General features: G+C 34.7%; 1 protein-coding gene across 3 annotated transcripts in view; it reads left to right on the plus strand.

The window, feature by feature from the left end:
* Positions 1-18,485, plus strand: part of LOC142344074 (translin-associated factor X-interacting protein 1-like) — a 58,512-nt gene that overhangs the window by 11,030 nt on the left and 28,997 nt on the right. For 2 of the 3 annotated variants that reach the window (XM_075395559.1, XM_075395570.1), the window contains exons 5-13: positions 327-421; positions 688-792; positions 1,254-1,366; positions 5,870-5,981; positions 7,069-7,220; positions 10,926-11,088; positions 13,350-13,478; positions 13,960-13,992; positions 15,626-15,785. In XM_075395559.1, coding sequence (XP_075251674.1) covers positions 327-421; positions 688-792; positions 1,254-1,366; positions 5,870-5,981; positions 7,069-7,220; positions 10,926-11,088; positions 13,350-13,478; positions 13,960-13,992; positions 15,626-15,785 — 1,062 coding nt within the window. The remainder of the gene's footprint in view (positions 1-326; positions 422-687; positions 793-1,253; positions 1,367-5,869; positions 5,982-7,068; positions 7,221-10,925; positions 11,089-13,349; positions 13,479-13,959; positions 13,993-15,625; positions 15,786-18,485) is intronic. The other variant, XM_075395565.1, reaches the window with a different exon arrangement.

The following is an 18,485-nucleotide window of genomic DNA, read 5'->3' on the forward strand; positions in this document are numbered from 1 at the left end:
AGCATCATGCGAAAAATTGCAGACCGTTGTCTATGGTGATGCCTCTCACGCGATGTGGGGTATAATCCGGAAACAACTGTCCGACAACTAGGACTAAATTATCTTAGCATATTTAGAGTTTGCATGTATTTATTATTTTTGTCCTCCATTTGATACAAAATTTTGGTGCCTGCCAATTGAAATGTTTGAAACGTCCTCTAAAAAAGATTTGCAGAATAGCATTGTCCTCTTTTGAACAGACATGAACAACAAACATATCATGACCTTGACATCATAAACCCTATCTTATTCTGTGTAATAGTTATTATGATGTGATGTTTGTTTAGACCTTGTGGATTTGAGAAAAGAGAATATCCGACTTCTGCAGAAGATAGACTCTATGAAGGAGAAGGAAAAGGATTACCAAGCTCAAATTGACAAAGTAAGTCTTTTTTCCAATCATCGGCTAAAAATATTTCTGTGTACTGATCGTGTACCGCATGATTAAACGTAGAACAAGGGATGTTACAAAGGACTTATATCACATTATTGCAATGCTTTTTTCGTGAACAAAAAGTCATAGTTCATGATTACTTGCACGCCCTGTGAGGCAAAGCCGAGTTCTTGAAAAAATCCAGAGGGCAGTTACAATCGTGTGTTTAATATTCGTTCTTACTGAAGGATTTGGTTTCTTTGTGTTTTGTGTAGATATCTGATGAGTTGGCACGCGAGTACGAAAGGTACAAAAATGAGTGTGATCAGCGGAGGATGTTAGTTCAGGATCTGAACGAAATGCGCTACCAGCGTGAACAAGTTAGTCCCCCCCTTTCTCGTCCTTTCTCCCTTTCAACTTGCACATTAGGCTGCATGCAAAATCTATTACTTCCCAATTAGGACCACAGCAGACCAATTAAACAAGGATAATAGTGCCGCAGCTTAGCCAACAGGAATTGGGTCTTTTCCACCATCATAGACCCCCCCCCTCTGCAGCCTCCTCCTTCTGTTCCTTTTCTGGGTCTTTCCCATTATAGCCTCCCATAAAATTATAGCCCCCGATTATGGTATAATTACCATGTGGGGGGGGGGGGGGGGCTATAGTTTATCTGAACAGTAAGCTGGGGGGGGGGGCTATAATGGGCAAGACCCCCTTTTCTTAGTTGACTGGTGATTGTGCCTGTATTATTGATCTGTTGTACTTGAAATTGATGTCAACTGAAATTCTGAATGTAATTTAATTTGATGTAACGGATGAACATTTGTAGCTCTAACTATAGGAGCAGAGTGTGTCTGGTGGAGGGGGCAGCCAGATAGACGGGGAGGCCAACGAGACACAAGAGAAGGAACCAGAGCAGCAGGATGACCCTATCATTCTCAAAATAGCACTCAGGTTATTACTCACAAACTCAAGTTGCATTCGCGCAAAAGATTTTGCGTTCGATATATTCCCTTTTTAAGATGTATGACTTGATCTATTCTGTCCCCTCCCTCCCAGTGTTTTTATGACCCCCAGTAACAAACATGGTGTATTGTTATATATATATATATATATATTTTTTTAATCTTCAAAAATGTAAATTTAAAGTTATAACCACAACAAGAACGTTTGGTTAAATATTTACATTTTCAAAATCGCCTCGTAAATATATGAATAGTTTGGTCTTTATACTTCAGTAGAAAAAATTCCTAAAGCCTCTTACTTGTCTATCTATTGGAACACGTTCATGCAGTTTGACCATTTCGCTGCTTAGTTTTTCCTTAAATTTGTTTTTAGTTCGGATTTCAATTGGCAAATTATTCCACTTCCTAGAAAAATTTCTGATCAGTGACCTGTCACTCCATTTGGATTGGCACTTATTCTTTGGAAAAAACTGGACAGTTCTGCAGTTTTTGGTCAATTCGTACTTTTCAAGAATCCTGAAAGAGGAGTTTTTGGTTTCTCGACTACTCTGTTTATATTGTGAGAGGAGGTCAAAAAATTTAAGAAGACAAACTTTTTTAATGAAAAGCTCTGCTGGTAAAATTTTGTCTTTCAGTAATAGATCTCTTGCACTGTCAAACTTTTTGCGCAGGTGGCAAACCTTTATTCCCCAATTTATTTGTTTATTAACTCTTTGAAGTGACATAACCGACAACGATTGAAAAAAAATTGCACTGAAATTGAGATTGGACAAAACAAGTGATTTAAAAAGAACGATTCTTGCTTTTGTGATTTAAAAAGAACGATAGCACCTTACTGTGTAAAAAGTTGGCACGTGCGCTTGGGGGGGGGGGGGGGGCGTAAAAGAATTATTCCCGCTAAGCTGGGGGGCAGAATAGATTGTTATTACAGCAATTTGGTATAGGTTTAGCATAATAGCATCTCTTGACGATTGGGTTTAAAAAATTGTGCTAGAAATTTTTTACCACTACCTTGTAGATTTGTTGTATTAAGGGTGTATTCTCAAAGTGTAGATTATATTCGCATTCTTCAACCTGATCTTTATCGTCAGTTAATTTTTTGTTCCGACCCCACTTGTGGGGGGAGGAACTATGTACTCAAATGGGTTTTTTTTTGTCCAGTCAATTTTGGACGATCGATATATTCATCGTAGAGAAATGTTAGTGATATCATTAAAAAGCTCGTCCAGCGTAGAATTCGAAATTAAAAAAGATTTATTTGAATTTCGTAATTTTCGAGGAGTTATCGAGGTTTAAAGTTTTGTGTGAACACGAGATGTTTGGATGATTTTGTTCACTTTTAGTGTAACTTTAGTGTAAAATTAGATCTTTTCTATTAAAAAATATTAATTCAAAATTATATTTCAGGCTACAGTATGCAACAATTTTGTGTTACTACTAAACGAAAGACGATAAAAAGGCTAGTTCTGCTCTGATAACAAAATTTACTATCAAATTCGAATTTAATTCAAGTGCTGTTATTTTTAGAAAACTTTTCCTATCTTTTTTGTTTTTTAGTCACTGTGAGACTAGTTACTTTTCAGATCGAGGTTCAGTTATTGACAAAAGTCATTTATAGTCAAATTATGCCCAATGATTAAAAAATTTGTTTTCAAGGAATCGCTCTTGTTTTTTTTTGCTTCGACTCTGAGTTTTCGTAATTTCAATTGAAATTCGGACTTTCATTTTTAGGTTTTAAAAACTTTTTAGAGTCCTATGGCATAAACTCATTGACTAAAAGTGCAATAGGTTTCGTAATGAGCATTAAGTGAACCTATCTAGTGCTTTAAATGGACAACTAATGGCTGTTAAGACATTGAAAATATATTTTCGGAATTTTTTTTCAACATTAACCAATCATAAACTTATCTTCGTGATTTGTAAGTCAGTCTCAATAATTACAGTACCACCTTCCTTCCTAATGCAACCGAAATTAATCTTGTTAGCAGTATTATCTTCTAGCTATTGGTCATTTGACTCCAATGCCACAAGATTTCACAAACTTTTTTCCAAATTTTTGGATGTTTTCGTAATATTGGTTGTTTTTGAATTTTCATCACATTATATTAATATTGATGGCTCCAACTTGCTTAGAAAAAACGTTCTTGGATCATAGATAAAGTTTTCAGAGAAAAAAGTATGGTTTAATTGGCTTCGACACTTTCCTCTCACTTTTCTACTGATTTTTTTGGTTTTTGCCTATATGTTTTGTTGTTTTCATTGTCATATGACTTATTGGGATCTCTTATTGATTAGGTTTGCTTGACAAACATCTTTGTATTCCCATCGAGGCCTAACTGAGCGTATTTATTGATATCCGTTGAAAGCTATTGAATTTATTGGCTGTCAAGACTTTTAAAAATAATTTTTTGAAAATTTTTTGAACATTAATCAATCGTAAACTTCTTTTCGTGAACTGTAAGTCAGTCTCAGTGATGTCAGGTCCCTTTTCCTTTCTACTTCAGCCGAAATTTGTCTAGTAAGCGGTTTTATCTTCTAACTATTGGTTTTATGACTTCATGCACGAGTTTTCATAATTTTTTTTTTAATTTTTGTATATTTTTTTTGTAATCCTGGTTCCTTTTGAAATCTTATCACCTTATCTCAATATTGATAGCTCTTGTTGGTTTAAAGAAGATGTCCAGTGGATCATAGATAATGTTTTCAGAGAAAAGCTTATGGTTTAACTGGCCCCGACACTTTCTTCTCGTACTTTTCTCTTGAGTTTTTGGATTTTGACTGTATTTGCTGTTTTTTTCATATTCAGTGATTTGTTGTGATGTCTTATTGATAACATTTGGATGAAAAATTTTGTTGTCGCCTCATCGAGGCATAGTCTAGCCTATTTATTGGCTTCCGTTGAAATCTGTTGATTTTAATGGTGTTGATACTACGGGTTTTCTCAAAAATTTCCTAGTTTTAATGTATTTGTTCGGATTTGTTGATTTTTTGAAGTCATATTGTTAAAACAGAAGAATCTCATTGCTGTTGAAGAATTAATTGAAATTGAAAAATTTTTGTGAAACTTTCAGTTTTTTAATGGCTTTTCACTCGACACTTTTCTCGCTCTTTTTTTTTAATTTGCAGTTTTTGCCTGTTTTTTTTTCTTTATGTAGCCGTAAAAGGCTGAACTATCTCATAAGCTTGTAATTAAACATTGAATGAATTGTATTACTCGAAGCAGTCAGTTTATAGCGAATAGTCATAAAGTTCTTGATATTATACTTTTTCGAAATTTTTTCAAATTTTTTTGAGTTTTTGTTGTTCTTTTCGCCAACTTGTAATTTATTCTCATCATCGAGAGGTCCCATACAATTCCGTGTATTTCAAAAATTAACATGTTTACTGATATCATGATGTAACTGATGTTTTGTTTGTTGGACAATATGCGTTTTTGTAAAAAGTCATGTGAGTAGTGTATTTGTTTCTTTTTCCTTCAGCACAATCGCGTAATAACAGATCCCAATGATTTTCAAATGTGGCACAAATGAACTTATCTTTTTCAGTATAATTTTAGCTGAATTATTATAAACAAGAACTGAAATAAAAATACATATTATTCAGATAATAGCTAATGATTTTAATGGCTTCAATTATTTGTGTTTTCGCAAATGGTTTGTAATTTTTTTACCTTTTCTGTATCTTTAGTCGTTTCCATGGCTTAGACTAACCAAAGACAGGTCCAATTGCTTTCATATTGACTTTTACTAATTTTACCGAGAATTATTTTGTTATAAGCTAATGATTTTTAAGACTTTTGAAGTTATTTGGTTTAAAAATGTTGAATTTTGCCTCATTATTTCTTCTCTTTGACGACTTGTTACCTAGTCTCATTATGGAAAGTCTTCATCTGCTGTATAGTTAGGAAATAGTAACCTTGTGCATTTATGGTTTTATCTGATTGCATTTTGACGTTGTTAATAGGTGCTTTTAAGTTTAGATATTGAGTTTTTGTCTTGAAATGTTTGTTTTTGCTTATTTTGTTGTTTGTTTTTTTCTCTCGTAGTCTTTTTAAGGGCAGAACTCGTGAGTGTTGTAATGGGGCATGGCATTATGTAATTTAATAGATAGTTAGGTTTTGTAACGATTTTTTTTATTTCAAACATCTGTTTTTGTTATCTTTTCATTTGCTTGACATTTAAGTCAAAAAATGTAGATGAGCTCGGGTCGGAACATCATGTGCAAACGCACATTAACGAGCCTCCTTGTTTACTTGAAAATTAGTTTACATGAGCGCTAATTTTTCCTAATGATGCGCGTCGAATATTTATTAAGACATTCAGTTTTTTCCGTTATACGCAATCAGATTTGTTTGAAATAGATTTTTTGAAATCTTCCAAGAGTTTTGCTCAGAACGATTGAGATTTTTTTTTCTTGTCTAGACTCGTTCATGTTGTTTTCATTTGCTCTTTTGTAAATGTATTTAACGTATATTGTTTACTTTTTGTTGTAGAAAGTGTCGTGAAGCCAATGAACAACTAACTGCCAAGTTGAACGAGACATTAGCCGATTATGCCAATGTAGTCCCACGCAGACATTTCGAGATACTAGAGACCGATTTTGAGGTATTCTTTCTATGCTAGTAAACAATATGAACCCCCGTCCCCTCCTCACGGACAAAATATTTGTATCCTTAAACCTGTGTGACACAAACCAATGTTGTTTTTAAATGGCATTTGGATCTATTCTGTCCCCCCCCCCCCCCGCTGAGTCAGCATAAATCTTTTATGACTCCCAGGCGCACTTGTTTTTTTCTTACACAGTAACGTGCTATATAACAACATGTAATTTGTAACTGGGGGTCATAAAAACACTGGGGGCCGAAACAGAATAGATCCTGGCATTTTTTGAACAGCTTAATAAAAATGGGAGTATCCATTACATTTTATGTATACCATTATAAATGTTTTTTTTTAAAAAATCGGATCTATAATATTTCGGCCCCCCAGCTTAGTTAGCATAAATTTTTTATGACCCCCAGGCGCACGTGCTATTTTCTTATATAGTAACGTGCTATATAACAACATATAATTTGTAACTGGGGGTCATAAAAAACACTGGGGGGGGGGGGGGGGGAACAGAATAGATCCAAAAAATCAGTTATAGAGGGTTATAATTTAACCGGTGAAAAGAAAACAGTTCTTAAGATGGCAGCTCGGTCCATCAGCTACTACAAAATCAAAACAAATTTCAAAATCTATGAATTGTTAAAGTGTTACACTCTTGTATCATTTTGCCACTTGATTTGATGAAGAGATTGCAAAAAGTTTGTCTCTATGAGTTATGAAAGAGATCTAATCTCGAAGTGTTTTCACTCATTTCACTGCTACAGAATAATTCAGTCTCTAACCATTAAATGAGAGTATCGCAGAACATGTTTTTTTTGTGAAATGATCTAATCTAGGAACTAAACGAAACTAGGAACTTGTGAAAGGAATCTACGAAACTAATCTAGGAACTAAACAAGATTTCTCTTTTTCCCCTTTCGATTGAGTTTTTAATATGTACAGATTTCAGAATGCACTGAGCCTTATTATTAAGTTTATGGAGCTCAAATTACAGATCAATAATCCATAGTTTTCAATCCATGTTAGTATCCTTTTAGTCCTTCTATAATGTCCCTGTAGTGTTATAGAGTGAATTTTTCTTTAGAACTACAAGGCAAAGATGAAGTCGAAGGAGGAAGAAAATGAGAAGTTCACAACAGCACTGGAGGCCCTGAACAAATCATATGCACAGTTGGTGGAGGAGAGAGATGCATACTACATAGAATTAGAGACACTCAAACGAGCTTCTACACCGAGGTCACTTATGATATATATAACAAGGGGGCTCGGTAATGTGCTTACGCACATAATGTTCCGACCCCGCTAATCTACATTTTTCACTTAATTGTCTACCAAATAAGGAAGAGATAAAAAATAACATATCGTCAACAAACCACTAAATTTTTAAAACAGTATACATTAGAGGGCCGATGAGACCTGTCATTAATGTGACTACCAGAAAAGACGGCGATGAAAGTCAGATAATTAAAAATATTATTTACGACCAAAACTCGTTGTCCATTTTTTTAAACCAAATAACTACCAAATCAAAATAGCATCAGATAAAACCTGTGCTGACGAAGAAAAAACGTACTTCATTAGAAAAAGTATGGGAGTTTTCCTCAATGCGTCTTGATAACAAGTCGACAAGAAAAGAGCAAAAGGGCAAAGTTTAAAAAAACGTTGTCTTTTTTGAAAACAAGTAATGTCAAACTGATTAAAAACATTGTATCAACTGAAATCATTGAGAGATTAATTTATACCTCCATAGAAAGTGATTCAGAACTTTCATTATTCAGAATATCTCACGACTACAGAAAGAACGACAAATACAGGCAAAAATACAACATTTTCATGACAATGGTGTCCCAGCCAATTGAACATTGAGATATTCACGAAAAACAATAAAAATTTTTAATTGCATTTTTATTTCAAATGGCAACAGAACCAGAACCGACCATTATTGTGATACTGTGAAAAGAAAACAAATCGGGCAAACAAGCAAAAAATCACGAATATTTTTTGAAAACTCGTAGTACCAAAAACAAAGAACATTTGAGGAAAATAAATCAGTTATGAAGAGCAAATTTTAGTTCACTAGATAATGGTTGTGACTTGTCTATGGAGAAACTGCGCTACAATTTAACAGAAATAAGATTGACAAAGTTCAGAAAATCATCTTTTTTAAAAAATACTTTAAAAAATTCATAACAAAAATTAGCTTTTAACTGAAAGAATAGACAGTCCTGCAACATCTTAGAAAACTGAGTGCGCCTGTTATTATTGAGAGGAAGTTAGAAGACAATAAAATAACAATAAATACATGCAGAACTAAAATTTTCACAAACAATTTTTCGAAAGCACAGTGTTTAAGCCATTAACTTTATCAGATATTAACGACGAAAAATTTATATGTTCACTCGAGTTTTCATTGGACATCATGAAGTCTTTTTTAAAAGAGCTATCTCAAAATGACAACAACAAGAACCACAAACATTGGAAATTATCTAAAACTCAAAAAATTCTTCTGAAACAAATTGACTAAGCCCTAGAAACAACAGTTTAAACGTTTAACAAGCAGAGAAATTACTTATTAGTTCAACAAAATTAACGAGATCTCTCCATAATAAGGTTAAGTTACGAAATTGTAAAATACGATAAAGTGACGAAAAGCGCAAAATAAATTGAAACTCAATGAAATCATTAGCTATATAGCGATATCAGTTATTGAGTTCGTTTTTATAACTATAGTTGGCCATTGAGATATTTTATTACCAAATATATGGCTTACGAAAGAAGTAACACAAATACAACAAAAAACTACTAAATTCTAACAGATGGCGGTGTCGCAGCCCTTAAAAGCATAAGTTATAAAAGCAATCAAAAGCAATAAATATATAAAAATGCGTTTTCTAGGCGCTTTTTCCAATTGGATTTTTCAAGAATGTGATTATTAACCAAAGAAGCAGAAAAAAAAAGCAAAATTGGGCAATTATGCACAAAATTGAAAGTTTTGTGTGAAAACTCGTTGTACCAAAACCAAGAAGAGGTTATTTAAAAGACGACAAGTTTAGTTTTTGTGTTATATGAAAGAAAGTTTAACTTGTATATACTGTGAATTAGCTAAAAGTTGACACAATGAGATTGAAAAATTGACAAGTTCAAAAAAATCACTGAATTTTTCTTAAAACCTTTATATTCAATGCCATACGAGACATCAGATAACAGCTGGATACACTGTATAGTTTCCCTTACACCTCTTGAAGAAGCCATTTGGATCTGTCCAGTTAGACTAAGCAACCAGACTGCAAAAATAAGAGCAAATGAAAACAAAACACACGAATTCAGTTAAAAATTTTTAAAACTTTTCCTCAAAGCCATAAAAATCATTAGGTTTTTTCTGAAAACAAACTATGTCTACAATCGGCCTTGCTTTCAAGTCGACCGTCAGTTATTAACATTAAAAAAACAATGAAGGCTAAATATTTTGAAAAAAAGGTAGCGCCAAAAAAGGCAGAGTCCACAAGGAGATCAAGCCTATAACCGATTTTGCTGCGCGCTCAACAAATTGTCCAATTGTTCCAAATGTTTGTGAATTAGATCTCTGGTTACTTTAAATATTTCAGAAATAAGAAAATGTTTTTGTATAATTATTGAGTTAAATTTGCAAGAAATTTTAATTCTGGAAGACTTTTATAGGGCGCCGAAATTCAACTAGCTCTTCTTTTGGAGTTTACGGAGAATATGTCAGCGGTTTCTAGGTCTCTACTTCTGCAAATTTAAGCAAAATCGACCAAAAAATCATCGAAAATTTTATCAAAATTTTTAGCCAAAAAATCTTCAATCAAACAATTCACTAACGCTCTTCTATTTTTAACGAAAACAATAACACTCTAATATTAGAATTTTTAACCTTTTTTAAAATCATAATTGCAAAATTGAGTCAAATTGTTGCCAAAATTACGGAAAAGTTGAATAAAAGCTGCCGAATGTTCAGAAATTTTTAAACCTCAATAATTCCCTGTAAAAACGGAATTTGAAAAAATCTTTTTAATTCCATATTCTAGGGTGTACGTGCTTTCTAATGATACCACTCACAACTCTGGGGGTCGGAACAAAAATTATACCATTTAAAATATATCATTTAACACTCTTCCAATTACATTTTAAACATTCAAATTCAAAGTTGTTCCCAATCTTGTTCTTAAAATGGGCAGATTAGCGCCTCTGTCGTGCGAAAATGATTATCATGCAATTTTGATTATTTTTTTAGCAAAAAATGATTGTTCGTGGTTTAATAGTTTAAATTTTAATTGAAAAATTCAAGTCTAATCTGTGTAATAAAATGAATGCTTCGCAGGAAACTATTGGAAAGGATTCAAGATATCTAAGATCACTATTTGGAATTGTCACATTTTGAAAAGCGGGGAGCTTTCCTGTTCTAAACTTCCAAAAAATTCCATATTATCTTGAATTCAGTGAAGTGTAATGGGAGAATCGTGTTTTTTTATTTAGGTCAAACGAAGAATTTAATTTTTCAAGATAGAAGCAAGTCTTCTCCGGCCGCTTTTAATGGTTTTTTGGGCGACAGGTTATTGGGATTTTCTCAGAAAAAAACGTTGCAAGATAGCGGAGATGACTTAATACAAGTAATCTTAAAAGAAGAGCATCAGTTTGCGCAGGTGAAGTCTATCCGGACGCCTTTTTTTCTGATCTTTTTGTTTGTGCCCCCCAGCTTAAGGGTGCATATCATTTGCACCCCCCCCCCCCCAGACGCACGTGCCAGTGCCATATTTTTACATAATGATTTACCATGTAGTTACACGTGCTCTTTAACTGGGGGAGCATAACATACTGGTGTGGGGGCACAAACGGAAAAGATCCTTTGTTTAGTACTGCAGGCCATTTTATTAAGAACTTTTGGTTCATGTTTTGTAGCCGTGATCCTTGTGCATGTTTTAGGCCGAGATGGGACAAGTGTGGAGACTACATCTCGGGTGGAACAAAGAGGTGGAAGGAGTTGGCCAGTGGGAAGAGGAGTGAGAACTTAGTAGACATTCTCTTGTCTGAGATTTCAGGGGCTGATCTAGCCACTTTCACTGACCAGGAGTACTTCCAGGGTTTGGTTAGTTATATAACGTCTGTTTGGAGATATTTTAATCGATACATCAAATTTCTTCTCTTAACTAACTATGATAAACTTTCCTTACTTATATTTTGTTAGATTTACTAGCTTCACAAACCTCTTCGAAGTTTTCTTATCAAGATCACACCAAAATAAAATGTCGAGCTCATTTTCGGTCGACAAACATCCTTTTACCTACCGGTAGCCGAACTACTTAACGCGTTTATGAATATTTGAGAATGGAGTAGGTATACGAATTCTTTTTTTTTTAAAAAATAAAGTTTGTTTTCAAGCATCATAATTCAAATTTAACAGTACCAGGGGAAAAAAACTTCAACAAATAATAATCATCATCTTAAACCTTCCTTTCAGTTGAATTTCATACTTATCATTTTGCTTGAAATCTTTTTGACTTCTTTAGGCCAGTTTCATCTTTCACCCATTCTGCTCAAAGTTTATTAAAACAACAGTTGCTCGGCGAAACAATCTAAAATTAACAGATTCATAAAAACGAAATTGAAAATAGAAACGGAAATATTATATGCCCGTACGTAAACTTTGTTCTTATAAGTCTTAGTTACCATCTCTATTGCTTATCGGTAGTGATACTAGCCCCCCGTGTACTCCACTGAGACACAGGAGTGTGTACAGCTACAAAATGACATCAATATAGTTCGCACTTTAACTATGGTTTTGTACAAAGACCAATTTTCATTTTCCCCGTACTTTCAATCCCAATCGGGGCAATGGGAATTCACGGCGGCTATTTTTTTGGCAATTTGTGAGGTTTGTTTGAATTCTTAGCACCGTCATAGATTTAAGTTTTGTTTTATTGATAATTCGATCAACATGTTTTAGAATTGTTTGAAATTCATTGAAAATTTCTTTCACACTTGCGATTTCAGCATTATTTCAATATTTGCAACAAAAGACTTCAATGCCTCGAATCTTTGAATTTTGTTTTAACTGTTTCTTTTTCAGGAAGATGGTTGAATATTTTTTATTGGACCTTGAATGCTGAATAATGATTTATACTCTAAGTTTCCGTTTCCTTTTGAATTCTGATTCTGTTTAATTTAATTTAACTTTTAGAGATGAGTTGTTGCCATAATCTTTAGGTTTATTTGGCCTTTGTTTGTGAGTTCTGAGAAGAATGAGGTTTTGAGACTTTTTCCTTATTGTATTTGATTGTTTGCTAATTATGTCCTTTAAGTTTTGACATCTTGTTGGAATTAATGTTACGATATCTATAACTGGTGTTTTTGACTAAGAAGACTTATATTTTCTCTGAAAAGTTTCTTGGAGCAGTTCCTGAAAAGTTCTTTATCTTTTTCCGGATAAATTTAAATTTTGCAATAGATGTTATTCGTTGTATGAAAGATATCTTTAACAAGAGAAAACTATTCGACAAAAATTTAAATTTAAAAATTTAAATTTTAAAGGAAAAGATAATTTGAGTAAAGAGTAATTATTTCAAGACGAAAAATGGTTGTTTTTGTGGCACTGATCTTTTTGCTATACAGTTGGGTCCGACGCTTCGGCAATTAATCCAGCTATATTTTGAATTGATCGTCCAGATTTTTGTTCCGACCATATGATGTGACGTTCACTTCAAATGTGCTTTTTGTTTAATCATTCATGCAATTTCAACTAAGACGTCACGTTATTTTTCCATCGTATTGAAGCGAGTGATTTGTTCTAACACATGAGTAAATTTTTTGTCACACATGGCTGACCTCACTCTCAAAACTGACTTTCTCTCCCCCTCAAATTGAGTTTTGCTTTAATTGAAGGTCTTGAGGTCAACTTAGGATATCTCACTAATTGAAGTTTATTTGTGGACGGCTAGTACAAACAACAGACAAGTTATGCCAATTCTAAATCAGAATGTGACACATTTATCAATTAGTATAAAGAAAAGAAAAAAGAAATTAATCTAAGGGATCGGAATGGTGTCTGTTACCGGAATTAACATCCAGCAGCTTTTGTTACCTTAATCTTGGACTAATTTAACGGAGCCTGAACTATTTGCTCCAGAAAAGTGATTTGTGGATGCATTGAAGTTCAGAGAATTCGGAGGTTTGCGTCATTAATCGCTGGATGACTACGATAATGTGTTTTTATGCCCGCAATTACGTTTTGTGTAGTTTTATATGTAATATGTAAAAAACAGCACATGAGCTTGGGGCGTAAAATTTACATTGTCGCTAAGCTGGCAGGCAGAATAAATCCTTAGTTTTGATTGCAAGTTTTTGGCTTAGGGCATGGACGAATCGGTGGCACTCTACTTGCGCTTCGAGGGACAGATTAAAAATGTGAAGCTAGACAGAATAAACACAAGCAAACTGATCAAAGAATACTGGAAAATGAAGATTGCCGATGATGCGAAGGTAACTTCAAAGTTCTTTTCACCTCATTGTCATCAAAATTTCCCTTAACACTTTATGTGACATTGTTACTGCATATACAGATGTTACGTTGATCATTATCTTTGTCATTCACTGGATTTTTAATATCGTTATAGTTTATCAGCGGTCAAATGATTAATTGGTTACTTGCTCTCAAATGCAACGGGATACTGTTGGTCTTTCTTATGCGATTTTCTGCTTGGTCAGGCCATTTATCTTCTTGTCAAAAATTGGTAAAGCCCAGAGGACATTAAGTTTATGTGCAGTTACCTTCTGCTCACCTCAACATCCCCCCTCCCCTCCCTTTGTGGCTAGCCTTGCTGAGCTGAAGTTGCTAGCTACTACCAAAGCCAACCTTCGCCATTAGTTTGAGAGCAATTGTTCCGACTTTGTAGGATGTTTTGGCTTTTCGCAAATGGTAAATTTTAGGCATATGTCACAAAATTTTTTATATTTTTTAAAGGAGGCGAAGGAACAAAGAAGCTCCCACTCTTCGGTAATTGGCAACTTTTTTAACACAAGAGATTGCATTAGTGTTAGATATCTGGCGGCTACTGCACTTTAGACAATCTATTCACATCTTTTCACTCTCTCCAATTGATCACATTTCATTCACACACAACTTACCAAACACGCTGATGAGCTGCAGTTGTCTGTAATTGCCTTGTTAAATGATTGAACTTGATCGAACATCTTTCTATTTGAGATTAAGCATCTGTTCAACGATCACAGATCTATTAAAACTGATAACGATTTCAATTAAGCTATTATGACTCAAACAAGCGGGATATTTTAATGTGACTGGCTTTTTAACTGATCTAACGTATGAAATTCAAATTCTTGACTGTTGAAAGATTTGATCATCAACAGAACGTTTGTCAGGAAACTCACGTTGGCACAAATTGCTGTAATTTTCATTTCAATATCCTTCAGTCCATTCAATTTTTTCCGTAAAACAGAGTGCGAAACTGCTTATTGCAGTGTATATGATGTTTCCTTGCAGTCTAAATAAATTTCAACCTCTATCATTCGGCCAAATTGTTTCTACCTGAAATTTGCCCAAAGTTTACGGGAAAAATTCAGGCGACGCTGGCTGAATTTCTACCTTAGATGCTCTATTGAATTTACAATTCTCAAATTTCGACAAGGTTTTCTTTTGGTATTGATAGCTGTTGCTTATCTGGTAATGGGGATCTTAACCCCCTTTCCCTCCATTACGACGCAGAGGTATACCCAAATCGTCACGGGCAGATATGCCCGATGCGTGTATCTAGTGTTCGTTTTTACTATGTTAATACATTGAAAGTAGAACAATATTGCGGAAAATAGCTACTTTAGCAGAAACCGGCAAAATGGAAATTAGAATCCCGTGTTCGCAAAAGTGTCCTAATCCTAACAGCGAAATACAAGTACAAACTTTATAACCTATTTTTCGCACGGCTTGTATCACGCATCTGCTCCATTTATGTATCGATTTTTCGCATGCATTGTAGCTCGATTTCGCATATAATCCGCAATTAAGCCTAACTTAATTACTACTTATTTAATTAAGCCTAACTTATTACTACTAGTAGTTTTTTATCACTACTTTATTACTACTTATAGTACTTTATTACTACTTATTAGTACTTTTTATTACTACTCATAAAAATCGGCCAGTCCCACATTGATATACAAAGCCTTTGATGTGCGAGGGATTTTTCGGAACAAAATCAGTTTTTATGGTTGCATGTATTTTAAGCACTTTAAATCTTTGAAAGCTTCAATTAAATCTTTATTAAAGTGCTTATTGCATGCTCAAAATGCGCGCGAATAATAGATATATAAATTGAGCGGAAACGTGCTACAAGATTTGTAACCTACTTTTCGCACCGAATGTTCTTTTATTTCGCAAAATTGGCGGAACCCCTTTTGCGAAAAGTAAGATACAAAGGATTTCTCCTAATTTCGTTCATTGTATGTATCTAATTTTCGAGCCAATTTTACTAAGGCGGAAATTTTGGGCTATACCTCTGCATCCTAATGTCAATGAAGGGTTATCTGGTAAGAATCATCAACATTCAACCATGGTATCTGTTAACTTCATACCTGTCAAAATTTATTAATTTGATCAACTGAAATTTCTCCAGGTGTCCCTGGGAACCCACCAGCCAATGCCAGAGTACCTGGATAAGTTCCTGAGAGACAAGTACGATTCCAGGTGTACTGAGATGGCGTACAATCTCAACGATGCCTGTCAACGCTTCTCATTCGATTCCAGAATCAAACAGTTCTTCGACATACTACAAGGTACTAACATAACTTATCTTATTTTAATTTAATTTTCAACTTAATCTAACCTAGGCCTCACTTAGCTGAACTCGAACAAGGCGTCGTTACTGAATATTTTTCAACTGCTTCAATACATCCCTTTATTATGCTTTTTAAAGACCATTGATAACTTGTCAGATCTGAGTGATGTGTTTGTATTCACTTCACAAAAACGTCCTTAGACCTGAAAACCAACTTATGATCTTGATCAACTTCAACATAGTTTGAAAAATTTCTGTATAACCTCGACTTAAAGTAGAACTTAATCTTGTCCAATGAGCTGATTCTGGAATGTGTTGTAAGTTTTTATTGTTGTGCTTTATTGCCCGACAGTTTGACTAATAATCTTAAAACACCGAGACTCTTAAATTTGACAAGGCTTTTAATGCTAATGATTAATGTCCCCGGGCCCATAAAACCTAACCATAACATTCTATGGTGTTTGGAGTGAACATACATGAGTTTACCTGCGGGTCGATTTAAATTACCATGATCTATCTAGATTCTCTTTGCCGGTGAAAGTGCGTGAGACTAGACCGAGGCGCCATATTGCTCTTGGGGTAAGCTTTTAGGGTCATTACTTCCAAATTTGCTGACGCCTCGACTTGTTTCGCCTGCATCTACGCCGAAGTCTTCAGTGTCGTTGAAACGGCTATGATGCAGAGTGGTCTGTAGAGCAACAAATGGTTTGGCGCCAGATGATTTTTGTCCTTGTTGCTGCTTCTCACGCGGGAGAGTGGACATGAAATGACACGACATTCGTTTTCGCTGATTATTGTTGCAAATATATCGGTTGTCAGTTTCGCTGGATCAAAACCGTGAAGAGGAGCTTCTTTTATGCACTGAACGAGTAGACCCCATGAAAGTGAGAAGCACAGTGGGCTACCTGAATAGCTGATCTTTGATGAAGCCCTGGTGCAACGGCAGCGGTCTTTGCGTACCGGCTTACTTGCAACAAGGAAGTTTTTCTGACAACAGAAAAAACTCGCTGGCTGCGTAGAGTGATGAGCTTAGGGATAGAATACATAGGATATAAAGGAATAAGCAACGGAATAAAGTTTAGCAGCCAAAAACTCAGTGCAGCCTTCCCTCCTCCACGACGGCGCTAATCGAAGGCCTAGGGATGGGTGTCAAATTTTTTTCGGTGCTGAGGTCATCTTCATCTATGTAAATTGCTCTGATTATCAAACAAGTGAATAGGCTCATTTAGGTTTTCCGTTCTGCATTCCGGTGAAAGGTCCCACGTAGTCCACGCCAAAATTGCTGAAAATGATTGGTCGCTCTGTTTTTTTAAAAAAATCAATAATACGACTTTTTAGGCTAAATTTGAGTTATCGCAGAAAACTTGTAGCTAATTTATTAGGTTGTTCATAATTGTCGTGGCTTTTTTTCTGGTAGTACTTCCTTCCAACTATCCTGCCTGAAAGATTGTTACCCCTGTCGCCATGAAGGAAGTTTCCTAATTGTGTTGTCTGTGGATTACTTGTTACATTTTGCCGTATTCCACATGACTTCCAAGACTTAAGAGGCATTCTTCAGAGTTTGAGACCAATTTAGTCAGATTGCAGCCTCCTTTCGAGAGTTTAGGTAGCATGTCTTGAACTGCCGCTTGCAGTTCGTTCTCATTGACTACAAAATCATCCATGTAGAAGGTTTTTGAAATCCGTTTTTGCGAAATCTGTTGCCTTTTGTTGGAGTACTTTTTTCCTGTGGCTGTTGAACATATGGCGCCAATAATGATTCGTGCAAACTGCAACTGATGAATAAACCCTATAGGTTATGATGAAACCGTCTTTTGCAGGATTTGAACAGTTCTCTTACAGTTTGTTGATCTTTTCCTTTTTAAAAATCTTTTCTTGCATTTCCAATTGTCCTCAACTTTTTTTGCACAATCACTTGATCTCTTATGTGAACAATTGCCCTTGATCAAATGCTCTGTTAATATTGAAATAGCAAATTCGTTTCCCCTACGGTGTTTACGTTTTTGTTTGATTTGGTCTGAATTGTCCATCAGAGAAGAATGTAAGCTCAGTTGCTTAAGACTTGAAAACATCGTAAACAAATTTTAAAAGAAAAAGTGGTTCTTCGCTGTTGACCTTTCCGATATAGAGGTGTTTATCAATAACATTTTTCTGCATCACAGTTAGTCAAACGCTTGTGAAACATTCAGATGAAATTCTGATATTCTTGAAACGTTTACTCTCTCTCTCTCTCTCTCTCTCTCTCTCTCCTGTCTTGTTTAACACCTGGGAAATGTTGCTATTGCTGTCTAGTATTGCGCAGCAGTTTTTGTACGCTGTTCTCAGGGAATAGGTTAACGGGTATTACTTTCATTTCCTCGGTTGCGTGAAAAAACTTGGATTGTCTAAGTTTGTCGATGTGTCGATGATGTTAATTTCTAAAATTTGATTTCTTTGTTTTAGTTGATTTAACGCCATTTTGAGGTATTCTTGATTTTTAAGCCCTTTTCAATACTTGATTTTATAACTTTGTTATTTAAATTGAGGCGGAACAGTTGCTTTCTGAGGAACGTATGCACCTTAGATAATACACAGTACATAAAAAAGTAATTTGAAGTTACGATTAAAAGTCCTAGTGCTAAATATAGACTTATTTTGAGATGCTTTAGAAGGTAGATAGTTTTTTTTCAATTTTTTCAATGTTACGTGTAGTCAACTG

This window comes from Convolutriloba macropyga, chromosome 1 (genome assembly GCF_964194025.1).
Source record: "Convolutriloba macropyga chromosome 1, txConMacr16.3, whole genome shotgun sequence".
NCBI lineage: Eukaryota > Metazoa > Xenacoelomorpha > Acoela > Convolutidae > Convolutriloba > Convolutriloba macropyga.